Source organism: Schistocerca gregaria, chromosome X (genome assembly GCF_023897955.1).
Source record: "Schistocerca gregaria isolate iqSchGreg1 chromosome X, iqSchGreg1.2, whole genome shotgun sequence".
Taxonomy (NCBI): Eukaryota; Metazoa; Arthropoda; class Insecta; order Orthoptera; family Acrididae; genus Schistocerca; species Schistocerca gregaria.
This window is the reverse complement of record NC_064931.1, coordinates 303,665,893-303,693,438: the sequence shown is the minus strand read 5'-3', so window position 1 is coordinate 303,693,438 and position 27,546 is coordinate 303,665,893. Positions and strand designations below refer to the sequence as shown.

Below are 27,546 nucleotides of genomic sequence, written 5' to 3'. Positions count from 1 at the left end.
AATGACCAACGAGTACCGCTTGGGTTTTCCATGGGTTGTGCTTTAACCTTATATCCTGTGCCCAGTTTGATAGCACACACAGATCGGTACTGAGATTCTCGATAACATTCTTGAGGTTTATTGGTTTTGCACTTAGATACAACTGGATCTCGTCAGCCAACATGTGGTATTTTCAGTAGGAAAACACTGATGACACGTCATTTACGTGCTACTAAAAGAGCGTAGGACCTAATACCGGTTCCTTGGGGGCGCCTAACACTACATACCACCATTGTGACTTTATGGTGCCTGACATTACGCATTGCGGGAGACACATCATGTATGAGCAAAATCATTACGCTGCATTTGGCCAGAAGGTATGGCTGCCAATTTTAGCAAGTAGAATGGGAAGTCGACAGTGTCAAAGGCTTTGCTGAAGTCTAAGAAGCACACGATTGTTGCCTCTTCTGCATCCATGGCAAGCTGAAGGTCATTTGTTACCTTTATTAAGGCAAATGTTGAGCTGTAATGTTTACAGAAACGTGATATTTATCTTGTAGGTTGCTTTTAGTTAGATAACTTGGTAGCTGGTCGTGGACTATATATTCTGAGGTCTTCGGCAGTGCAGGAAGAATGCAAAGAGGTCGGTAATCTGAGGGTGCTATGGAAATGTAGCTCAACTAGTCCCAGTTTCCAGACCTCAGGGAAAACACTCCCTATTAAAGAGTGGTTGATGATATCTGTTATTGTGGACAGTTGTGGGTTGATAATAAGCTTCATATTTTGGACTGTGATGCCATCATTTCTTGTAGACGCTGATCCGATACACATGATGGCACTTTTGACGGTATTGCAAGTCATATGCTTCAGACAGAATTTTTCGTGGCTATAATAGTTTACCCCGATGAAGTAATCAATGAGTCCCGGTTTCGTTTGTGGCTGTAGTTAATGCGAAGTACTGGTTCAGTTCTTCGGCTGGGACAATAGGATTAGTTGCAGCTTTTACTTCGCCCAGACCAAGACAGTGCAGGTTTTTTTCACAGGACAGATCATCTACTTCTGTTGTCAGTTTCAGTATGAGCATGTCTGAGTTTTGAATTTCTCTCAGCTTGACCAACTCTGTTCCACTTCAGCCTGTAGGCGATATGGTTTTCAGGCATCGATCGTAGTTGCATACCCGATGTGCAGCGCCGTTGACATCTGTTTTAATTCCTTAGGCAATAATGTTAGCGGTAGATATAAAAACAATTTATCAGTCAACAAATGAAGCAAATAATAATGTAATGTCATTCAGTACACTGTCCTCAATTACCAATAATATTCCTTCCTGACACCCTGTGTATAACCATGACTCGCATTCCAAACATATGACAAAGTATTCATATTTGGTTTTAAGAGACATATTAACTAAATTATAAGTGTTCAGCTGCTTAAAAATTATATGTATGGTAATACAGTGGTACATCATTCGTTTAAGTGGTGTTTTTGTACGGTATGATCAAATGTCTCCGTCGGAAGGCCGTGCAGTCCAGAATCGATATGCCTATCAGGCAAAATCGCCAGTGACGCGCAAATTTGAAGACACTCGTTTGGTAAAACACCATGCCCGTCTATGTGAAGAAATCCCTAACTATCGGCTCCACATCCTCGTCCAACAGGAATCGTCGACACTTCAAGGCCTTTTTAAGAGACCGAAGGCGTGATGTTTGTAGGGGGAGAAATCAGGAAAATAGGGCGTATGCTTGAGCGTCTGTCACATAAGCCTCCCAGTTAATGCTTGCCTCCCAGATCGACTGGAGTCTTGGCTCGAATCATAACCATCACAGAACTTAGCGTATCATTCCACAACTGTAGTTTCCGTCACACATGCTGCCTGTTGCACATTCTTCATTCTCCGATGGCCCGGTGTTTGTACTTCGGCAGAAAATAAAAGAATAACATCACGGTCACCCTGTTTGGTAGCATATGGTAATAACGTCGGAACAGTTCATGTTTTTGCAGTTATCGTACGTAAGTCGGAAATACACAAATACCACACTAATCCATTGCCTACATGTCGGTGCTTACAAACTCCATCGGAGACGCGCAACGTCGCATATATGCTACTTCATCACTCCTTATGTTTTATTAGAAGTTTTTCACGAAACACTGGGCAACGTAGGAAAGTGGTTTTTGCATCATGTGACAGTGGGTAGCCAAAAATGACGTAGTCGATATCCCGCTCTGCGGCACCATCACATAGTGGTGAGTCAATCAATTGTAGCCGACAGAGGTACAGTCGGAACCATCCGTGGTTAAAGAACAGGTGAAACGTACCGATCACGAATTAAGTGCGTTACATACAAGAGAGCACTATAGCCGTGCTGAAATACTTGGTAGTATAGCTGCATAACGTCTTCCTCTGCGCTGGTACGATAGACGCTACTTACTGTCCCGCAAAGTTTTGATCTTCCGCCGCACATCGTGGAAATGTCTGCGTGACGAACACGTTCAATCGTCTTTGTCCGTTGGTGTGCGACACTCTTACCGATACCATAATGTCCCTTTACCCATAGCATGATAACTCTCTCGTTATATGCCGGGATGGTTCCTTTCAAAGGGCACGGCCGACTTCCTTCCCCGTCCTTCCCTAATCCGATGAGACCGATGACCACGCTGTCTTGTCTCCTTCTCCAAACAACCCAACCCAACTCTCTCGTTATGGCGCTGTAGTTCCGCAAGTCTGGTCTATAATTTGGTACAACAAGTAATTGGTTCAAATGGCTCTGAGCACTATGCGACTTAACTTCTGAGATCATCAGTCCCCTATAACTTAGAACTAATTGAACCTAACTAACCTAAGGACATCACACACGTCCATGCCCGAGGCAGGATTCGAACCTGCGACCGTTGGGGTCCCTCGGTTCCAGACTGTAGCGCCTAGAACCGCATGGCCACTCCGGCCGGCGAACAAGTAATTGTATTATTAACAACATGATGAAGTACGACCAGTTACGCCGATCACGCATCCGCCAGACTAATGATTGTTTCTTTATGTAAACCGGCACCTTATCTATGGAGCCGTAGCGTTGAAATGAGATCAGCTGTAAGTAACAAGGATTCCGGAGGAACATGGAATTTGTCAGTTAGGTGTGTCTATCAGTCAGAATAAGCGTAGCTGACGCCACGTGAAGGACCTCATTTATCTGTGTAGAGATGGCACGCTTGTTCCCATCCACTGAACAAGTACTTCAGTAGTTGCATTTTCACATTAGATTCCACGTTTGATGTAACCGAGCGAATATCTAAATCAGTTGTCATGTTCGTGTCATCTGTCACGAAACAGAGATGGTGCCAGTAGCTGCACTTCGGTGACGCAATGGTAAAATGTGGCAAATGATATACGCTACCTGTAGAAGTTTCTTGATAAACTAGTATCAATTACTGAAACTTTTCTCAGATAGTACCCGAAACCTATAATATAAGGTAACGTGCCCAAATTGTGTGCATTTGAGTAGGTATTTGGAATCAATGTACTACTGTCTAAGTTCAGGAGCAGAGTTATTAAAATACCTTGGAACATTGTTCCAGGGAAACCAGTGTTCTAATAATATGAAAACGTATATCAATAAACACTGCATTGATCGGAGTTAAGTTGTGTACTTTTATTTTTAGATGGCCAGTTTCGTTCTTGAAGAGGATCATCTTTTATGACATTCCTTGATAATTTTAGTAATAGCTAGCGTGGAGCAGGTCCAACTGCGAAGGAGTGAAACACTTATTCCGGCACCCTCCCTCCCCCTCCCATCCACATAGTTGAATGTACAATATTAATTGCCTTCTCACTCTTTTGCAGACTGGATTTCGTGTGTACGACCCAGAGAGCTTTCAATAGATATGGAGGTCAAAATATCTGGAAACTTGCTAGAATGGAATACGAAAGTTCCCAGTAACATCTGTATTTATTGGTTCTTACCTTCTATGTCGCGTGTAAATGTATAGCACGGATTTGGCTGGAGATATTTCGAAGGAATTATGATACAACCAATCCTGAAACTTTTCCATGGGAGAGACATCTGATGTGGGTATTCCACGATGGTCTCACTTTTAGTATACAAGAATAATTTGTCTGCCTATTGAATCCTCTTGATATTGCTTCACACATAATGTTGGATGGTGTCGGTTCCTTGTTCGCAGATGGGAAAACAGACATAAGAATTAAGACGTGTTTGATGCGCAATACGGCAGTCCTTCCTTGTGCTGAGAAATTGTGGTCGACCCGAACATTGATGAAGACTGTGCCTGCTCTAGAGTTCCCATGCAGTCCAACATCGGACCACTGTCATATTTGAATTAAAAAAAGAAAATAGATATTGCACGATTCGATCAGCTGTCCAAATGGAGACCCAAAATGAGGCCCCTTTCAAATTCTGTCAGGTGTTGACAACGTTGACTCACATGAGTACTTTGCATCTCCATGTTATTTACAGAAATCACTCAACATCTGACGCTGTTGTCTTTCCTACCAGCCCTGGAGACAACACTAAACGCGAACGAGGCAAATGTATTCTGGTAGCCGTTCCATCTGCGACATAGAATTAGAAATCTAATCATTTACATACTCTTCGTTGGTATATGTGGTGTCACCGCCAGACACCACACATTCTAGGTGGTAGCCTTTAAATCGGCCGCGGTCCGGTAGTATACGTCGGACCCGCGTGTCGCCACTATCAGTGGTTGCAGACCGAGCGCCACCACGGCAGGTCTAGAGAGACTTCCTAGTACTCGCCCCAGTTGTACAGCCGACTTTGCTACCGATGGTTCACTGACTTCTACTCTCTCATTTGCCGAGACGATAGTTAACATAGCCTTCAGCTACGTTATTTGCTACGACCTAGCAAGGCGCCACATTCAGTTACCATTGGTATTGTGAATCATGTACTGTCACAAGCGACGTTCGTCATTAATGGATTAAAGTTAAGTATTCCACCAGATACATCCGTTTTTCTCAATTCTAATTCCCTTGTCATGTTCCAGACCTCACGCCAGCCTGCGTGAGCTAAAACGCGTGCATTTCGGCCTCCTTTAGTAACACGGTGTTGGCTCTCCTGCCAACCACAAGAGTATACATATCAACGAAGCTACATTGACATCCGACCATATATTGTGATTGCTTTACTGTTTTTGTCAGGCTGTGTATAACGTCCGGAAGATTTTAAATTGTCCCCTACAGCAGCAACAGTTTCTACAAAGATATCTTGATTCAGAGGCTTGTACTCAATTGCAGGTTTAATGAAGATAGCAGTACTCCATGCCATCATCGCAATTTCTTCGCAGCATGTCAGCGTGGAATTGAAGTATGTTTTGTCGGGTGCAACAAAGTGTCTGCAAGAACAGAGACTACAATTTCTTTTGTTCTGAGGACGTTAAGCAAACTTTATTTTTTTTTGATCTCACGGAGCGTGGATTTTACAGTAACATTCGCTTAATCGCTTTAGCCATCAGGATTAAAGAATGAGAAACATTTAGGGAATAATTCATTTCAGAGGAATATCGAATGTCGATGACGCAGCCATAGGAAACTAGCTAGTCAATGTGTCACTAAGATGATTTCATAAACAGGATTGATTCAGGATTGATTAGTTTATCTGTGACAGGCACATTGTCCGTCAGTCCATGGTAAGAGATTTTTGGGGATGGATGTGACCTCAACCTATCTGGGCTCCCACAAATTTTGGTATTTATGAGGACGCTGCGTGATCTGTGTTAGCTATTGTGGTACTATGCGTGGCGGAAATCAAAAGCAGGATACAAGGGCGTGCTACTGCTGATATTCTGTACGTGTCTGCTGGGACTGTAGCTGTGGCTAGGGTGCTGGCACCTTGCACCTAGTTCCTTGAGGTGAAACATCATTAGCATTCCCTGTGATTCGAAAAGCCTTTGCTCCATAACAGGTAGGTGCTGTTAGACATGGAGGAAATGTTCCCGACTTCCGTACTAAATTCATAATATTTCGCGTTCTGGGAGTAGCCTCAGTTCTGGTTCTGAGTAACAGCTACTCGAAATGCTTTAACATTCACTGCCATGATCCATGATGTATTTAATGTCTGTCTGTTTATTAAATTCAGAGTAATTCCTATCGTTTGAACCATGGGTTCTGGGACATTGAACACACCTTGACTAGTAGTGTTGCGACATGACTTTTCCTGGGCGATAAACTGTTCATGCATCACTCGGCAGAATGATGTCATATAGAGCACTGCAATTGTCTGCCTGTAGGCCATGCAGGAGGCTGACAATGCGTAAGACACCAGCAACAATCCCTGAGAGCCGAAGTTGTGAACTCTTACCCCTTTGTCAGGGTTTCTGGAGGAAATGACGAAACATGAAAACTCAGGCAAATGAAGTTATCAATCACTGCCCAAAAGTGACGCTCTGCCACTCCAGCCGGCTGTGAGTTCCGGGGTGGAAGTGCTGCTATTGGAGAAGCCCTAACAGTGTGTACAGTATGCTATGCTACACACTGTACTCCAGCTGATGACTATGAGATGGAGATCACTGGCAGCACAGGATAAAGCAGCCATCCACTTTCTACGGACTTTGCCACAGTAGCTGCAGGTTCCCATTTGACCGGAGGCCTGCATACGGTCAACTTGGTGTCTACATCGCGCTGGGTTATATGCTGCGAGATTACCTGCCGTTGCTGGCCAACTCCCTGGTGGGCCATTAGCTCGAGCATGGGCCGGACTGCTGCCTGACAATACTGTCACTTTCTGGCTTGTGCGGGACTACACTGTATCTGACCATCGCCCCGGCGTGGTGCGTGCCATCGTCGTCGTCTATGCTGAAACCTGAGGTTTAATCACGCCTGTCCATGTGGCCACTTTCAGCTCTCGACCCACCCAGTGATGCCCTTCTGTCAGCCCCTGATTGCTGCTGAAGTTCACGTGTGTGCATCAAACACGGCGGCTGAAATGGCGACATACATCAGCAGCGGAGGAAGAATTGGGTTCTGACACCTCTACATTTTGGGGTCCGAGATTTTTCAACGTCAGCGACTGCCATTCCTCGTGAGGACACTTCGGATACGATGTCATCGGCAGTTCCGGTTTGCCGCGTTGACGGTAAAAGTGGGGTGAGTGAACGTGTTGTTTTTTTCAGAGTCTTCTGTTTCTGTGTTCGAACATGTCAGGGGGAACTGATTGAAATAGGAATATGGAAGTGAGGTTTCTGAAAAGCAGAAGGATCTGCGGATTTATCTCAGTTCATACCCTCTCAGTCCATGAAGTTTCATTTCCTTTCCTCTTCCCCATCTTGGTGCTTCACTTTCTCTGTCGGACACTGCTTTCTTCCCTGGATCAACTTCTCGAGGTTTTATTTCTACTGAACTGATGCTTTATTACTTACATTCGGAGGGCATGTCGAGAAGGCTACACAGTGTCAATAAGACTGACATTCTTGTATTGCCGTGTATTCATTACTGTATTTATTATTGTTTTGGTTTGCAAATAAATCCAGTTAGGACTGTTAAAGGCCCCTAGAACTGTGACTAATCTTCCTCTGTGCCCATTCATTTCCTGTGAGCTTTATCCGTGCTATAGACCAAGTGCCCGCGGTCCGCTTCTTCTGTATTTCCTTGCAATTTATGAACTGTAAATAAAATTATTTTCCTGTTTTTTATATGTTCTTGTGCAGCCCCTACGAATTATATATTATTTGGCATTTCCCCAATCGATTTGGAAGGCTCTGTCTTTGCTGAGCTCTTGGTTTCATAAAATTCAGTTGTATGTCCTATAAATTCATCTGGTTTAATTCTCTTGGATGGTAGGTAAAAATTTAATCAGCATTTTCTACTGGTATTGTGAATGCCTGTGACTTGTCTGATTTCTCTGGATAAGTCAGCTACGCGCTCTCGTCAGAGAACAGTCCTATAATATTTAGTTGTGTTCTTATCTGATGTTGTTGATATTTTATATTTCCTTTTTAATATTACCGTTTCTGAAGCTTAGAGACTTTCGAATTTCATCATGAAACTGAAATTTTTCGGTTCAGTGTAATAGAGAAAAGGCACCTTTTGCTGTAGATAGTGTGGGTGAGACAGTATGTAGTTTCTATTCCTTTGTATTTAAACGCATTAGCTTTGTTTTTATTTCCATTCTCTTGATTATATGACCGAGATAGTACAATTGTGGGACTACTATAATTTAATCTCATTTTGTTTGTTTGTATTTTAGTGCAATAATGGTGTCCCATTTATCTCTAGCATCTCAAAAAACTTTATGTCCAGAACGATAAAAAAATATATATCCATCAGGCAAATGTTGTTCAGCCACAAGGGGTATTATAACCAGCATGCTGCATTTCTTGTAACGTTGTTCATCACGAAGATATTAACAGGAATATTATTTTTTGAGGCAACAACGTATATTTTTAATCCGTAATCGACTCACTCTTCTCAATGCCTGTTCAGAAGCTTATCATAGTTTACAATTCACGTAAATGTGCCGTTACTGAAAATGTAACACAAAACTGCGTTTACCACTTCATTATTGACACAGAGTGCTGGTACACGCGAAACGTTAATTCGTCCATTTGTTGAAGCTGACTGTAAACAAATGTGTGCTAGTGCTGGATAGTCAAGGTCAGTACCTTTTTACACATTTAATAACGTAATGTATACATGAAAGACACGCTGTGATACGTTTCTGATTGGATTTGAGGAACTTAAATGGATCATCAAGTTAAAAATTTAGGGTACAATTTAAGAGAGACTTAGTTTTGTTCATTTCTTCGTAACGAACAGAGTTACAAAAAGGATAAAGTATTGGTAAATGTCTCCATCGTAAGTAAACAAAATTTTCTTGTTATACTTTTCATTTTGCTTTTGGACAAAAAATGTTTGTAATGCTCACGATAACTGAGCTACACTGTATATTTACTACCATATGTGTGCTGGTGTCTGACATTAGTAGAGGGACGTTTGTTATTATTATTATTATTATTATTATTATTATTCCTCCCCCATGAACCATGGACCTTGCCGTTGGTGGGGAGGCTGGCGTGCCTCAGCGATACAGATAGCCGTACCGTAGGTGCAACCACAACGGAGGGGTATTTGTTGAGAGGCCAGACGAACGTGTGGTTCCTGAAGAGGGGCAGCAGCCTTTTCAGTAGTTGCAGGGGCAACAGTCTGGATGATTGACTGATCTGGCCTTGTAACAATAACCAAAACGGCCTTGCTGTACTGGTACTGCGAACGGCTGAAAGCAAGGGGAAACTACGACCGTAATTTTTCCCGAGGGCATGGAGCTTTACTGCATGATTAAATGACGATGGCGTCCTCTTGGGTAAAATATTCCGGAGGTAAAATAGTCCCCCATTCGGATCTCCGGGCGGGGACTACTCAAGAGGATGTCGTTATCAGGAGAAAGAAAACTGGCGTTCTACGGATCGGAGCGTGGAATGTCAGATCTCTGAATCGGGCAGGTAGGTTAGAAAATTTAAAAACGGAAATGGATAGGTTAAAGTTACATATAGTGGGAATTAATGAAGTTCGGTGCCAGGAGGAACAAGACTTCTGGTCAGGTGACTACAGGGTTATAAACACAAAATCAAATAGGGGTAATGCAGGAGTAGGTTTAATAATGAATAGAAAAATAGGAATGCGGGTAAGCTACTACAAACAGCATAGTGAACGCATTATTGTGGCCAAGATAGATACGAAGCCCACACCTACTACAGTAGTACAAGTTTATATGCCAACTAGCTCTGAAGATGACGAAGAAATTGACGAAATGTATGATCAAATAAAAGAAGTTATTCAGATAGTGAAGGGTGACGAAAATTTAATAGTCATGGGTGACTGGAATTCAGTAGTAGGAAAAGGTACAGAGTACAACTTAATCATAGCTAACACTTGGTTCAAGGATCATAAAAAAAGGTTGTACACATGGAAGAAGCCTGGAGATACTGAAAGGTTTCAGATAGATTATATAATGGTAAGACAGAGATTTAGGAACCAGGTTTTAAATTGTAAGACATTTCCAGGGGCAGATGTGGACTCTGACCACAATCTATTGGTTATGACCTGTAGATTAAAACTGAAGAAACTGCAAAAAGGTGGGAATTTAAGGAGATGGGACCTGGATAAACTAAAAGAATCAGAGGTTTACAGAGTTTCAGGGAGAGCATAAGGGAACAATTGACAGGAATGGGGGAAAGAAATACAGTGGAAGAAGAATGGGTAGCTTTGAGGGATGAAGTAGTGAAGGCAGCAGAGGATCAAGTAGGTAAAAAGACGAGGGCTAGTAGAAATCCTTGGGTAACAGAAGAAATATTGAATTTAATTGATGAAAGGAGAAAATATAAAAATGCAGTAAATGAAGCAGGAAAAAAGGATTACAGACGTCTCAAAAATGAGATCGACAGGAAGTGCAAAATGGCTAAGCAGGGAGGGCTAGAGGACCAATGTAAGGATGTAGAGGGTTATCTCAGTAGGATACAGGAAAATTAAAGAGACCTTTGGAGATAAGAGAACCACTTGTATGAACATCAAGAGCTCAGATAGAAACCCAGTTCTAAGCAAAGAAGGGAAAGCAGAAAGGTGGAAGGAGTATATAGAGGGTCTATACAAGAGCGATGTACTTGAGGACAATATTATGGAAATGGAAGAGGATGTAGATAAAGATGAAATGGGAGATACGATACTGCGTGAAGAGTTTGACAGAGCACTGAAAGACCTGAGTCGAAACAAGGCCCCCGGAGTAGACAACATTCCATTAGAACTACTGACGGCCTTGGAAAAGCCAGTCCTGACAAAACTCTTTCATCTGGTGAGAAAGATGTACGAGACAGGTGAAATACCCTCAGACTTCAAGAATAATACAATAATTCCAATCCCAAAGAAAGCAGGTGTTGACAGATGTAAAAACGATCGAACTATCAGTTTAATAAGTCACAGCTGCAAAATACTAACGCGAATTCTTTACAAACGAATGGAAAAACTATTAGAAGCCAACCTCGGGGAAGATCAGTTTGGATTCCGTAGAAATGTTGGAACACTTGAGGCAATACTGACCCTACGGCGTATCTTAGAAGCTAGATTAAGGAAGGGCAACCCTACGTTTCTAGCATTTGTAGACTTAGAGAAAGCTTTTGACAATGTTGACTGGAATACTCTCTTTCAAATTCTGAAGGTGGCAGGGGTAAAATACAGGGAGCGAAAGACTATTTACAAATTGTACAGAAACCAGATGGCAGTAATAAGAGTCTAGGGACGTGAATGGGAAGCAGTGGTTGGGAAGGGAGTGAGACAACGTTGTAGCCTATCCCCGATGTTATTCAATCTGTATATTGAGCAAGCAGTGAAGGAAACAAAAGAAAAATTCGGAGTGGGTATTAAAATCCATGGAGAAGAAATAAAAACCTTGAGCTTCGCCGATGACATCGTAATTCTATCAGAGACAGCAAAGGACTTGGAAGAGCAGTTGAACGGAATGGATAGCGTCTTGAAAGGAGGATATAAGATGAACATCAACAAAAGCAAAACGAGGATAATGGAATGTAGTCGAATTAAGTAGGGTGATGCTGAGGGAATTGGATTAGGAAATGAGACACTTAAAGTAGTAAAGGACTTTTGCTATTTGGGGAGCAAAATAACTGATGATGCTCGAAGTAGAGAGGATATAAAATGTAGACTGCCAATGGCAAGGAAAGCTTTTCTGAAGAAGAGAAATTTGTTAACATCGAGTATAGATATAAGTGTCAGGAAGTCATTTCTGAAAGTATTTGTATGGAGTGTAGCCATGTATGGAAGTGAAACATGGACGATAAATAGTTTGGACAAGAAGAAAATAGAAGCTTTCGAAATTTGGTGCTACAGTAGAATGCTGAAGATTAGATGGGTATATCACATAACTAATAAGGAAGTATTGAATAGGATTGAGGAGAAGAGAAGTTTGTGGCACAACTTGACCAGAAGAAGGGATCGGTTGGTAGGACATGTTCTGTGGCATCAAGGGATCACTAATTTAGTACTGGAGGGCATCGTGGAGAGTAAAAATCGTAGAGGGAGACTATGAGATGAATACACTAAGCAGATTCAGAAGGATGTAGGTTGCAGTGGGTACTGGGAGATGAACAAGCTTGCACAGGATAGAGTAGATGGAGAGCTGCATCAAACCAGTCTCAGGACTGAAGACCACAACAACAACAACATTATTATTATTATTATTATTATTATTATTATTATTATTACTTACAGTTCTGTACAGATAATATATTTGACACATTGTAATATTACCTCGCCAAAGGATTTTTTGTAAATATAAGAAGAGCCTTGAAGTCATAGTCTTATCAGGTAAAGTAAATGACTAAATTATAAATAAATATGTGCGGTATACATGATAAAATACTGCAAATATACGTGCATAGTAATGAGTAGTGAATGAGATGAAACACAGTTGTAACGTGCAGTGTGGCTGGTACCTGTGGCGGCGCGTGGCGGCCTGGAGCGAGGGCGGCGGGGGCGGCGCGAGCGACGGCGGGCCGAAGAGGCCGGCGTGGCGGCAGCCGGTGGCGATGTGACGACGCCCACAGCGCGATAGTAGTCGAGGAAGGCACGCGCCACGTTACGGCCCAGTCGGCAGTCTGCACCGCTCAGGAAAACTCGGCCGGAGCGACAGTCCTAATACTAAATTATTGAGGCTTACGTGGCCACTTGTGGACATAGTGCCTGTTGTCTTCTTTCACAGGGTCTTCGGCCGACGTTCGTTTGACGATTTTTGAAAATTTTGACAACATGAGTGACTGATTACCAAAGAATCACGTACCACCGGCCGCCAGCAACGGAGGTTGAATCTTTGACTGTGCGAGCCACTCATGCTGGCGAAATGTCAGAAAAATCATCAAACGAATGCAAGCCTGAAATCCCAAGACAAAAGCAAACAACCAATACGTCGAAGGATCCAATCTCTCTTAATTGGCCAAATCGTTCGGCATTAGATGTAAGAATACTAGTTCTCGAAATGTCCTCAACAGCGCTCCCCATCTGAGCTCATGGAGGATTCCTGTAACACTCTCTTCCTTATCGGACCGACCGGTAAATATTTTTGACACGCCTCTGAACTGCTTTGATATCTCTCTTTAGCTTGATATAGTAGGAATCATAAATACTCTTGCAGTACTCAAGAACTGTTCGCAGAAGCGATTCGAGCCTCGTTTCCTACACATTTACATCATTTTTTCTAAATAGTATTCTAATCAGTAAGGCTGCACCGTACAACGGTCAGTTCATTATAAATACCATTCCCGTCCGTTTTTCGTGGATATATGTTTTGGCCCTTGGAATGGTATAGGCCGAGCATATCGGCCCTTTGACTTTCCCATGGAGAATGTTTTATTGTTCTCCCTGAGCAACTTCACAACGTAACATAGTGAGCCTTTCCAGTCGTCAATATCCATTTTCTTTAAGATCTGGAATTCGACAACAGGTAACTGGCGACTTGAGACACCTCACCACATATTAAGATGATGGGAGACACCGTCTGAATGCAGCCAAATATGCCATAGCCCGAAATTCTCGTAATCATCTAGAGAGGATATATCTCTTCTCTTTATTAAGTCTTCACCCATTTGCTCCTTCTTCAGATTTCAGGTCGCCATAGTAAATCCAAATCGTTAGAAATTTTTTTTATGTACCTAATCAACGGTAAGAAACTTATTTCATTCACACATATTCCTCATAAACTGTTTAGTTAAGTGGTTATTTACATACAACTTTACTGAATACGTCACATTTAATTATAATGTGGAATGTTTCAAGTGGTTTACAAATTCACTATATGATCAAAAGTATCCATACAGCTCTGTATAATGTGGAATAGACCATCAGAGATAACGAGAGACAGACCTGCCAATAATTGTAGAACCAGTGATACAAAACGGATTGTTTAGGGAAGTTAAGTGTCTTCAAACATGGATATCACCTAAGTAGCAAATTCATTAGGAATATTTGAACCCTTCTAAAGCTGCCCAAGTCGACTGTTGGTGATTTAACTGAGAATTGGAAATGCACAGGAACAACCACAGCTAAACCAAGAACATGCAGACATTATGCTCAGACACACAGACGCCGTCAGGCGTTCCCGGGGGTGGTTGTAAAAAATCGCATGAAGTGAGCGGAAGGAATCATTCGTGAGTTGCAAAGTGGAACCGGCAGTCCAGTGAGAGTAACAGCTGTGCACCTGAACTAAAAACAATGGGCACAATGGTGGAACAGCTCCTCACAAGTCATATGTGTGTGTAGTCAGTGCTAAGTGACGCTTGAAATGGTGTAAGAAGAGACACCACTGGACAGTGGATGACTGTAAGCGAGTGATATGGAGTGATAAATCACCTTATACCACGTGACAATCTAATAGAATTGCTTAAGTTTGATGAGTGCCTGAGAACGTTATCTACCATCGTAAGTAGAGCCAACAGTGAAGTACGGAAGAGGTAGTGTTACGTTATGGTGATGTTAGTGGTAGGGATGGGATCCCTTTATTGCGTTTAAGAAAACACTAAATGTGGAACGATATCAAAGAATTTTGCTGCATTGTGTACTACGTACAGTGAAGGAACAGTTTGGGGACACTAATATTACTGAAGTAGCCTGGCCCACCCACAGCACCGACCTGAACCCAATAGAACAAATTTTGGATGAGTTAGAACGTGGGCTTCACTTTAGAGTCCAGCGTCCAACATCACTATCTTCTCTGCTTTCGGATCTTGAGGAAGAACGTGCTGCCTTTCCACAACAGACATTTACTAACTTCATTTAAAGAGTCCCTAGCGAAGTTCAAGCTACATTACAAGCGAAGGTGAACACAACCGATGTGAATGTCTGCTACTCGGTGTCCAGATACTTTTGATCAGATGGAGTATTGCTCATTTTCTCAGATGTGGCTGCATGTGAACCATTTTAATAATAGTATTTTTTATGTGATTTTAATCTACTACAAAATGTAATACATCTAATGGAAGCATCTATGGATATTATCTATTCAGAACTTCGCCTATGGAAGTAGAGCACATGTTCGTGAATAAGTGTTTTTTTTAATAAAATTCAAGTTCTGATGTACATACCCAACCAGGAACTACGTGCAGTATCATCCGAAGATTGAAGTCACAGGTTTACGTTGATACCTCATTTTGGAACCCAAGCTAAGGACAGTCACTGCCATGAGTTAGAGGTCGCCCAAGACACGTCCTCAGCAGGTTCTGTACGCCGCCGCTGCTTCATGTATGCTTGTGTCAGAGTGCAGCACCGCTCGCCCGCTAGTGGGGTGGGGGTTATAGCATTATAGGAAACTATGATAGCAGAATCATAACTCAGATTACAGGGTGGGCTACTATTATTAGTCATAACTGTGTACCAAAGCTTATTGTTAAGGGTACAGTGTCATGGTTCAAATGGTTCAAATGGCTCTGAGCACTATGGGACTTAACATCTGAGTTCATCAATCCCCTAGAACTTAGGACTACTTAAACCTAACTAACCTAAGGACACCACACATCCATGCCCGAGGCAGAACTGCTAAGGTCATCAATCCCTAAGCTTACATCGTACTTAAGCTAAATTATCCTAAGGACAAATACACACACACAAGCCCCAGGGAGGACTCGAACCTCCGCCGGGACCAGCCCCACAGTCCATGACTGTAGCGCCTTAGATCGCTCGGCTAATACTGTGTTCTGTGATAGTGCCGTAAATATATCTTTAGTGCAGGGTCATAAAGATGTAAGATACTTTATGGTCATTTGTGGTTTTTTAAATGACACTGACAAGTAAAACACAAGCTTTACAATGGTAGAAGGGGCTCATGTCAGGGTGCAATGCAAGGCATAGTGAACCAGATGGTCACTGTTCCTTAAGCCAATTTGCTAACATTTGTTTTGTATTAAGAGCGTATGTCGACTTTTGCTCTTAGTATCAGCAGTGCATGATAAGCTGAATAAGTTTCATATTGACGTATACCCTTAGTAAAATTAAAAATTTTTAATTTATATTTGTTATTCCATTATCTTTCCCAGGGTTTGCAATACATTATTATTGAGGAAGCTTGTGATATAAATATAAGCATTGCTGTTGCATGGTGAAAGAGGGAAGATTAATATTCACTCATTATTGAATATGTTTGAAAATGTTTACCTGTAGGAAGGAAATGGTTCATTCACTGTGTAAGGTGGCAACTTGAATGAATGTCAATTTCATACCTTACATGAGACTTTAACGCCATAACAAGGAGACGGATATGTCACCTGACATATTTTGGTGGTAGTGAGCAGATTTGCCTATCAAGACGTACAGTAGGTAGCGCCAAAAAGGGATGACACTCGATTCGTCGGTATTAACACACCAAACACAAAACATGCATGTCAGTGAGTAAAAGGTGAAAAAACGGCTGGAATAAACGTTTTAGTTTGGGGGCAGATGCGAGTTGCACCATCACAACCCGCATACAACAAAAGGCTTCTAAAAGGGGTTAGTGACCCGCAGTGAGAGAGATAACGAGTGGGCCAAGCATTACAGCGAGGGGAGCTGGTAGTGGCCAGCGCTACCGGCGATGGGGAAATTCCTTACAGAACTGCGTTGAGGAATTTTCAGATGGATGCAAACAATCTAGATACACAGCTGATGACGTGAAAGACCTTTGGTGCACTCATGAAGTACGCATGTGACTTTTAGGTGTTGCCGGCCGCGGTGGCCGAGCGGTTATAGGCACTACAGTCTGGAACCGCGCTAAATCTAAGGTCGCAGGTTCGAGTCCTGCCTCGGGCATGGATGTGTGTGCTGTCATTAGGTTAGTTAGGTTTAAGTCGTTCTAAGTTCCTGGTGAATGATGACCTCAGAAGGTAAGTCCCATAGTGCTCAGAGCTATTTGAACCAATTTCTTTTTTTTAGCCGTCAGGAGTGGGTACAAAGAATCCAAGGGGCTGAAATAAACGCGGAAGGAGTAAAAGGGGCGATATTTCGTCGCAGTTTAAAGGTAGGCCCTTTACGTTTGGCGAGGTAGTTTCCACAAGATGTGATGAACTCTCCCATTGGCCTGAAAAAGCTGTGATGTGAAGCACGAAAGGACAGTTTGCTACAAAAGACACAATACTAAAAACTTCGAGGAATCTCCTCTGAACCAGCGTCAAGTGTAGATAAGAGCACATCACGCTCTGTACGACACCAAAAGAGGAATTTTCGTGTGAACACTGCGTTCACTTCGGCTGACATTCAGCTAGAAATTAGCTGAAGACTCGTTGAGCTCCGATAGCGGAGAAACGAAACAGCCACGTAGTTAATTATTCTTGCGAGGACTGAGAGGTCGTTGAAGTATACATACTGCTCCATCTATGCACGTGTATACCGCCATATTTTTCAGACTAGGGATGAATGAATGTTTCTCGCCTAATGGGGAACGTAGGATAGTTTCAGCTGATAAAACCAGTAAAGATTTTTATTAGCTCTCTATAGGATTTTCAGAAGGCGAGAGCCGCGCGGGATTAGCCGAGCGGTCTCAGGCACTGCAGTCGTGGACTGTACTGCTGGTCCCGGCGGAGATTCGAGTCCTCCCTCGGGCATGGGTGTGTGTGTTTGCCCTTAGGATAATTTAGGTTAAGTACTGTGTAAACATAGGGACTGATGACCTTAGCAGTTAAGTCCCATACGATTTCACACACATTTGAACAGAGGGCGAGTGCAGCCATGCAACTGACAGCTCAGTACAGCTAAAAATGAATGCCAATCACAGAGATGTAAGATTTTTGGCTCACCAGCTGACTTCTAATGTGAAAATGAGCAATATTGAGTAATATTTTGCTCATTATGTCACAAAAACTAACCATCCTCCTTAGACTTGATTGTTATCCTAAATAGTACCGAACTAGGAACCGGAAACATATGATTTGTCGTAATGTTGACCACCTTATACAAGTACTTCACTGTCTAGAAGTAATAGAAATCTTGTAGAGATCCTTCTATTCAAATCTGATATCGTTGTGGTCAGTGTTATTTATGCTAACAGGACTTAATACATTATCTTGAGAACTACCCTAAAATTGTCATGTCAAAATCTATGTTGACGCGTGTGCTTGTTTGAAAACAACTGAGATATTATACAAATTTTACAGCTAAACACCCGTGTGCTCTGTCATAGGATAACGGTCCACTCCTAATCCCAGTAATTTATTCCAATGAGTCTAACGCAGTCACAGGGAGTTTTTGCTGATGTCTAACGAATGTGAAAAGAAGTCGAGTGTCAGATAACGGCGAGCTGTCAGGATGGCAACTGGTCTGCCACGATGGCAATTAGTCAAATATAAAAGAGTAATTAAAATTTGGCACTAAGAAAAAAATGTATGAGTCTGCATAGTGGTCAGATTACTGTAAATGTGTAATATACAGAGTAGAAATTGTTGTATTAACGAGTAAACGATAAGTTTTTGTATTTTGAGTAAAAGTAGTTTGTGCATGACCTTAGTGGCGCGCCCGAAGTTATTCACGGCATTGTTTAGTTGGTTAGAGTACCCACACATTGTGAAGGTTGTTGATAATTATGTGTTAATGTCATAAAAGACTTTCTATGATATTTTGTAAATGTGTCAGATCCGTGAAAGGCAGAGGTCAGTTAGACGGTCTGAGATGGAAGACAGGCGTAGATCGCCGCATACAGGGCAAGATCTTGATTGGACAGAAAATGATGTACAACAAAATGAATCGCATGCTTGTCACGAAACCGAACGAAGTTACGACACACAGTGAATGATGTCAGTTTCGCGATCGGTATCTGAAATGGATCTGAGCACTATGCGACTTAACTTCAGAGGTCATCAGTCGCCTAGAACTTAGAACTAATTAAACCTAACTAACCCAAGGACATCACACACATCCATGCCCGAGGCAGGATTCGAACCTGCGACCGTAGACGTCGCTCGGCTCCAGACTGAAGCGCCTAGGCCGGGCGCGGTGGTCTTGCGGTTGTAGGCGCGCAGTCCGGAACCGTGCGACTGCTACGGTCGCAGATTCGAATCCTGCCTCGGGCATGTATGTGCGTGATGTCCTTAGGTTAGTTAGGTTTAAGTAGTTATAGGTTCTAGGGGACTGATGACTACAGCAGTTGAGTCCCATAGTGCTCAGAGCCATTTTTTTGAAGCGCCTAGAACCGCACGTCCACTCCAGCCGGCTCGGTATCTCAGGTTTGGACCGCAGAAGACCGAACAGGTGACGGATTTGGTGGTTCGGAAGCAGATTCTGAATCAAATGGGACAGTCTCCTACGTAAAGAATGTGTGTAAGTACGTTAGCACTATGCACAGAAGTCGGTGAGACGTCACATGAAAGACGCGAACGGCAAAATTTACACCAAATGGTGACAGATGACGATAGTGATAGTGTGTTTGCAATGTGGAAGCAACTCACTATTGTTGTCAAGCAAACGAGTGAAACGGTGAGAACAGGCTTAGCAGACTTAAAAACAGAAATTAATGTTAGATTACCAGAGTTAAAAACGGAAACAGGTGCTGCTTTGAATGGTCTCAAATTCGAAACCAATCCTGGGTTCGAAAAAGTTCCCAAAAGTCAGCAAAACTTGCGAACGGAAGTTAATGAACAGTTTACTGAAATCCGGAAAGAGCCGACAGACTCGCGCGAACTAATTCAACCGCTTAAGGCCGATCAGAAAAAGATGCGTACTGACATTGAGCAGGTTCAGGGTGCTGTGTTTAATATCAACAAAAAAGTCGATAATTTAGCACGTAACGCGTCTGGTAAGGTGCAACAAATCTTGGAGGAACTCTACATCAGAAAACGTGTCACGCGAGCCGCGTTAAAAAGATTCGATACACTCAATGTGAACATCGTCTCGAAAAATAAACATCAGTATGAACAGCTTCGTAAATAACTGAAGCTGTGTATTGAGAACCGTACAGAAAGCAGTAGTGAGGCGACGGAATCGGTACTATCATCTGACATAGAGGTGGAAAAAAATCCCTAGGTAACCAAGTCCGTTATGCAATCTTCCGTGTCAGTTGCAGAAAAACAAAAAAGTCATGAGATTCCACTTGTGTGTCCCCAACATGTTTCGTGAGTATTTTACCACCCAAAACCGAAGCAAATGGTAGAAGTAAAGTTGAGACAGGTGAGCGGAGCAGGTAGTGTGCGTTCACAGCAGACAATGGTGCACGAAGCGGTAACGGCGCGTATACCAACAGAGCGCCAGCTGACCCTGCGAAGGTACGCGAATGACGCGATAACAGAGCAGTTTACTGCGCCACACGTTCCACATTCTCAATTTACGAGTTACAGTACAACAGGCCATAAACCGCAGGTCAATATGAAGCAAATACAAAGACAAAACACTGATCCAGCAATGGGAACGGTGCGGTTTGGATAATTACACACCACTCTGTACTTGCGATGCTACATGGGACTCAAATATGTCGTCTCATGATCCAGATGTGGTACTACGAATAAAGGAAAACACGACGCAGTAGAAGGGAACGGAAAATGGTGTGAAAATACAAACGTCATATGGTGCATTAGGAAAATTTGACAATGATCATTTCTTGACAGTCAGAAAATTCCAACATTATAAGGAAAACGGGAACGACTTACACCCCTGCACGTTTACACATCAATTCCAAATCGGTTTACCAGAACATTGGCCATTCAGACACAAACTCGATTTCATTTGTGGTCATATGGGAGACGCAATAGCGGAAACGATACAAAGAGCCGCTGCAAACTGTCAGTCGTGTGAACAATTCAGTTCTGCCTCCTTGGAGCGATACTGGTGCGCGCTAACTCAAAATAGGGTAAAATATGAATTGTTATAGAAGACTTCATTTGAAAATACGGATGAAAAGATGAAAAGAAGCGAGTTAGTTTTTTGAAGAAATGACGAAATAGAATCAATGTTAAGACAATCTATACAGTGATGGGGAACTGATACGTATTTGAGCAATGAAGTTACCCTTGCGTTATCAGCAATCGTTGGTTAGAAGAGCTGGGGATCATATAAAAGCATTTAAATGGATGTTAAGAGAACTGGAATCTACCTTCAGTGAAGATGACGTGAAGAAACAACGTGCAGTGACAGAAACCAATGGTACAGGGAATAATAGCAACCGACTGCCCATTAATAATGCTTACAATGGCAATAATAATAATGTTGGCAAAGGTAATAGTTTTGGGGAGAATATTAATCACCCATGAGATAAAAATTGGTATCGTTTTGGCAGCTCACAGAGGTCAAACAATAATTAAGGTTTTGGTGAGCCGTGGAATTACAGTAATCGCTTTGGTTTCAGAAATTATAGTGGCAGCTATAATTGGCGCTATGATCATCATGCAAAGAAGTAGGAAAATTTAGAGTTTTTCCACCACAAAACCCAAATTATTCGGGTGGAACTAGAATGTAGAAAGGTTGAATCAGACTTCAGCAGGACAACACACGTGAGATGAACCGGTACAGGGAGTCGAGTTGAGGCCACCAAACCTGGTAAAAAACAGATGTGACTAGATGAACATTACGAAGATCAGTCACAACAGATTCAATCGCCAAAGGAAGTTGATTTATAATTAAATGTGTAAATAGACTTAGTTTTGATCAACAAGATTCTGAAGTAGGTTTAAGGGGTGATCAGTTACAAATGCCAGCATGCTGGGAGACAGTTGGCTAGAACTTGTCTGTTGATGAGGAACAACAGTCGTTAAAAGTTAAAATTGATTATAACCAAGTTGTGGAGGATGTAGTTCATTTATACGAAACCGAGAAAGAAATGGTATGCTAAGAGGATAACGCTCTATTGGCAACACAAGTATTGATACACAAGTGAGATGATACATATAGGACAGTGACTTATCTGGGAAATAATTAAATTCACACCAGTACCCCGAATACAACATAAGCATCTAGTAAAATTAGTAATTATAAATTTGAAGGCTGCTGCGTTGAATAGAAAGAAACGGGTGGACAAAATGGCAACCTCACGAGTTTTTTCCCTCGGACAAAAAGTACTAAGTGAAATCCCACCATCTCTCTACAAGGAAAAAACATCAAAGCGATAAGCTCTTTTCGGTATATATGGGCCCTATGGAAGTAAGTAAGGTGGTTCATGATAATTCAGTCGAATTGACTAACCCATAAACAGAAAAATCATTGAGCTTGCAGCGAGTGACTCATTTGAAAGTGTATAAAGGGTAAAACAGTAAATATTACTCCACAAGCAAAATTAGATGTATGAAATATTCAGAGTCCTATGAGAGAAAATTGAAGAATTCTAAGACTAGGGAAGCTAAAAAGTGCACACAAATAAAAAAAATTAATTTGTACTTATCTCATTAAAATAAATAGGTTAAATTTCTCAGCCTATAAAAAGGACAGCTGTGAGGGAAGAGCAATAAAGGAAGAACTAAAGTAACTCTTCCGTCGAGGAAATGTGTTATGGGGAACGTGTAGAAAGCAAGGAGAACGCTAGACGTTAGAATTTGGATAGTTTGCCTAAGTAATAGTAAATTCTCTCTTAACATTCAGTGTAAAGTAGAAAGAGAGAAATTTTTGCTTTGTGGACGAAAGGAATTGTGTGTGTAAAGAATTATGTAAGAAGGAAATATTCATTTATGGTTTGTTCCGTTGTAGACGGTGAACATATTGTTGAGGAGATATTTTTGAGGAAAATGAGAAGCATTTATGATTTGTTGAAGTTACCACCAGTTGATATTAAATGGAGATGTGAGGGAAATAGATATAAAAGATTTGTAGGAGATAAGAATTAAGAGAGAGAACTGAATTATGAGGGGAACCGAGAAACATGTTATTTCTTGGAAGGATGTAGACAGAGGGACATAAGTTTAACACAGGGCTGATTTCAATAAGGAAGAGTAAGACATGGGGAGAAAGTAATATAAAAGATTACTGCTTAGAATAAGGAGATAGGGATAACCACAGCTAATAAAAGTAGAAGCTCTAGAACAATGAAATTCGACAGGGAAGAAACTTTTAAAAAGGAAACAGGAAATAGACATATATTGTATTTTGAAGTTCTGTTACAGCTTATGCTGAAAAAAAGAGATTCCAGGGAAAAAGGCGCCAGAGTCGAAGTCAAGGTGCGACGTTTTTATGATAATATGATGTACCTGTGGTCAGAACAAAAGAATACCGACGCACTAATACACTAACCTTCATCACCATCAATTTTCCTCTTACTGTTCATCGTGATGAATATGACGAAACCTTTACCTTTATACTAATAGTGAAAAAAAAATGAAAAAGAAAATGTACATATAGAATGGAGAAAAAAGACGATAATCTGTTTAAAAAGATGTAAATTTATGAAGAGTATAATAAAGAGAATTTATGTGTGTTTAAATACGCAATTTTTGTAAAGTCTCTTAGTAGTTTAGTGTCTGTAAGGCTTGTAACGTATCTTAAGGGAGAAAAGGTTGCGATAAGACATGTAAATTAGAGAAATTTTGGGAAATAAGTTGAACAAAAGTGTTCACAGTGTTGTATCATACAGAACAATTCATCATCATTGCGGTCAGATCGACAGCAGAACAGAGTAGAACGGTTAGGCATAAGAGGAAGGCACCCTGAGTGTGGGTGCCAGGTACGTCAGCTTTCGAGATGATGAAAGGAAATGTCTTTGTGGAAGCAACAGTCCTAGAGGATAACACCTCTGTGGAAAAGGATAGGGTTCTACGACGATTCATTGATACAGTCGACATGTGCCACGACGCGATTTTTATTCATGTGAAGTTCACATGAGATCTTCATAACAACAGTTTTGCTAAAGTGATAGATACTTAGCACTTAGCACTGCTGCTAACTGGTTAGAGCAGCATGAGGAACCATACGGAAGCGAGCAACTGCGGAACATGCCCTGATTGGGAATAAGCAAGCACACAATGGAAGGCTGTCCAATCAATCCTGAAGAACAACCTCAAACAATAAAGGATACACAACGGTTTGAAAGAAAATACCATAAGAATGGACTATACAGTAACGAGGTTAAGATGGTCTTAAATCCCAATTCCCGATCCAGAGATGAACGAAGACACAATCGAGAAGGTAGTAAGGTGCAACAAGAAAAGAAGATTCAACACAGAAGATAAGGAAGAAAGAAGACCTAGACCAGAAGAAATCAAGAAACCTTTTTAAATCCCTTCCCATAGAATACCATTGCTGTATCTATCTACCAACAAAGAATCCAATTTCAACAGTTCAAGCAGTACAAAAGTCCGATATTCCTTATGGCAAATTGCAACACTTTCAAATGTCACAAACAAAGACGATAGATGACTCTTTGTACAGAAAACGCTAGGCAAATTAACCATCGATGGATTGGCATAAAGATTCGAGGATTGATGAAGAATATAAGTTTTATGCTGATAATAATAGATCTCTAATATAATTTCGCCATGGGTACATGCGGAATCGAACGAAGGCAACCAAGCATTCACTATACACTCAAATCTTCTACAATCTTTCTCTCTGCCGACAGCCATTCCACACTCAAAGGAGACATGTTAAGGCACATATAGATGAGGATGACGACTTCAACGAACCACGTTCAAAATATACGAGAAAAGACTGTCTTTGACAGACTAGTATCAAATTAAACTGAATTTCTTTTTGCACACAGAGCTTATTGTTGTTTAAAAATCTTTAATTTTTGAAGACTTTTGTGCAGGAAACAGAGTTTTGATAACAATACTTTTGAGTTCCTTAATCTTGGCAGATATACGATATTTCCTTAAGAAAGCAAAATTTCTTTGGAGGCTAAGATTAGAGTATGTAATGTGTTTGTTAATGTATAGATTATGTACAACAAAGAGTTTTACAATTTAATGATGTTGATTTAATATTGACAAAGTCATTAGTAGGATTGGGAAGTTAATATTATTATAAAAGTCAATGAATAATTTATTTCTTCTGTAAAGTTATAATGCATTAGTGTAAGATTTTTGAGGGATATAAATATGCTTGTGAATCAAATTGTGGTTGTAGAGTTATGGGAAGGATGCTATTAAGTGTAACATAAATTGGGAAATTATTTATTTATTTATTTATTTAACCTGGCAAGATTAGGGCCATCAGGCCCTCTCTTACATCTAACCAGGCATTCTACTTATTTTACAGTCATATGTTTTAGTAGGCATGTAAAACTACATCTAATACAAAAAGTGAGATAAACAATTAGAAAGGTACACCTCGAAAAATACATTATTGAAGAGAAAGATTTTTAGATAGGAGTGCTGGCAGCAGGGTGTATGAGGGAGACTCATGATGAAGGGAGGAGAAGAATGGAGAGACATGATGAAACATAATTAAGGAAAATATAAAGGAAAAGGAGACTGCGTGGCTAATAGAGATAGATGAAGAGGAAGGCATCTCAGGAGCAAGATAGGAGACGCTAGCTTTGCTATTTGACAGATGAGAGGATTGGCCTTGCACATTAATTTTGTGGAGAATTTTATGCGGATGATAGTAGGAAATGCTTCAACTTCTTCTTAAAAGCAACAGGAGATGATTGAATTTTCCTCAAGGTAAGGGGACAGCGGCAACTGAGAAGGAGTTTGCAAAAGTTTTCGTTTTGTGAGTGGGCACAGTTAGGATACCAGATAAGAGCGACCTCGTGTTTCGATTATGATGGCATGACAGGTTTTTAATCTCTGAAGCTAGGTACTGGGGTGCTTGCGCGACGAGGAGTTGGTGAAGTAGACATAGAGTGTGGTAGTCACGCAGTTTGTCCGGGCGCAGCCACCCTAGCTCGGAGTATGAAGCACTAACATGATCATATCGGCGAATGTTGCAGGAGTAACGCACACAGGCATTCATGGTTAGCTCTAGCCGTCTTTTGTTTTCACTACTCATGCCTTGTTGAATCACATCACAATAGTGGAGGTTCGGTAGAACGAGTGCTTGCACGAGCTGGCGTTTCAAGTCCTGTGGGAATATGTTCCGAAACTTTTTGAGAGCATAGAGACAAGCAGACGTCTTTCGGCACACTGCGACTGTATTCTCCGCCCAGTTGAGATGCTCGTCCAAAGTTACACTCAAGTTCTTCACTGTTTTCTGATATGGTATTGGAGTACCTTCGAGGAGAATAGGAGGTAGCCGTTCGCGGAAATCTGAACTCATTAATTTCTGATGGGCTATTAAGATTACTTGCGTCTTTTTTGGATTTAATTTAAGCCCCAGGTTTTTCGTCCATGTCACTACTGAAGACAGATCATCATTCATCAGGGCGATTGCAGTGTTTACGTCTTCAGTTCTGACGCTTAGGTAGAGCTGGAGGTCGTCGGCATAGAAATGATGTTTACAGGAGGACAAAACCGACGAAATATCGTTGACATATAAAGAAAACAAAAGTGGTCCTAAGACTGATCCTTGTGGCACTCCCGAAGAAACATGTTTCCAGGAAGATTTTTCATTTGCGCAGACAACACACTGCTGTCTGTCTTTTAAGTAGCTTTCAAACCATCTCATTGCACTATCAGAGAAATTAAGCTGTTGCATTTTTCTGAGTAATATGTCAAAGTTAACAGTGTCAAAAGCTTTGCTGAAGTCCAGTAGCGTCAATATTGTTGCCTTTCGATTGTCGATGGCATATTTCAGGTCATCAGTTACTTTAATTAGAGCAGTGTTTGTGCTGTGATGTTTACGGAAACCTGATTGAAATTTGTCATTTAGACTGAATTCATGCAAGTGTTCAGTGATTTGGTCATGATCAATATATTCAAGTGCTTTGGAAACAGCAGGCAGTATGCTAATTGGTCGGTAATCACTAGGCAGTTGCGGGTTTTCGATCTTAGGGATGGGTCGAATTATGCTTCTTTTCCATGCAGTGGGGTATATTCCGTTCACGAGGGAAAAATTAAATATGTCAGTTAAGACAGGTACTAAGATATCGGCAACATTCTTAAGCATGGTTATACCGATACTGTCGTTGCCTATTGCATCAGAAGAGATTCTCATTATTGCTTTTCTTGCCGTATTTGTTGTTACATATTTTAGATGGAAGGTATAGTTGTTAGTTACCCTGTTTGGGGATTCTTGTGGACGGTAATTATCAGCCGTGCTGGTATTCAGAGGTGCAGAGAAGAATTCATTTAATTCGTTAGCTGACACATGAAAAGTAGTTTCCGATTTTGTCTTTCCGACCCCCAAGCTACGGAGATTCTTCCATAGAGTCGTGGGTGTCAGATCGCTGTATACAAGGGAGCGAGCGTGCCTCATTTTGGCATTGCGAATGCATTGTTTCACTCTGTTCCGTAGCTTTCTATATTCTTCGAAACGCTCGGGTTTCGGATCTGCCTTGAAACGCCTGTGGGCAGCATCCCTATTAGTCATCATTTAACGTAATTCAGCTGTCAGCCACCTAGCAGGAGATTTTCTTACACGGACTGTGCGCACAGGTGCATGTTTGTCATAGAGGGCAGTGAGTTTATCACCAAGTTCATTAATTTTGTCGTCGATTGTAGGTTCTCTGATTATTTGATGCCATGAGATTTCTGAGCAATCGGCTGTTAGAGCGTCAAGGTCAATACGTTTCA

General features: G+C 41.4%; 1 protein-coding gene across 1 annotated transcript in view; it reads right to left on the bottom strand.

Moving 5' to 3' along the window:
- LOC126298039 (cytosolic carboxypeptidase 6) overlaps positions 1-27,546 on the bottom strand; it is a 1,900,625-nt gene that overhangs the window by 248,224 nt on the left and 1,624,855 nt on the right. Inside the window, exon 12 of the mRNA XM_049989358.1 lies at positions 12,445-12,606. Coding sequence (XP_049845315.1) covers positions 12,445-12,606 — 162 coding nt within the window. The remainder of the gene's footprint in view (positions 1-12,444; positions 12,607-27,546) is intronic.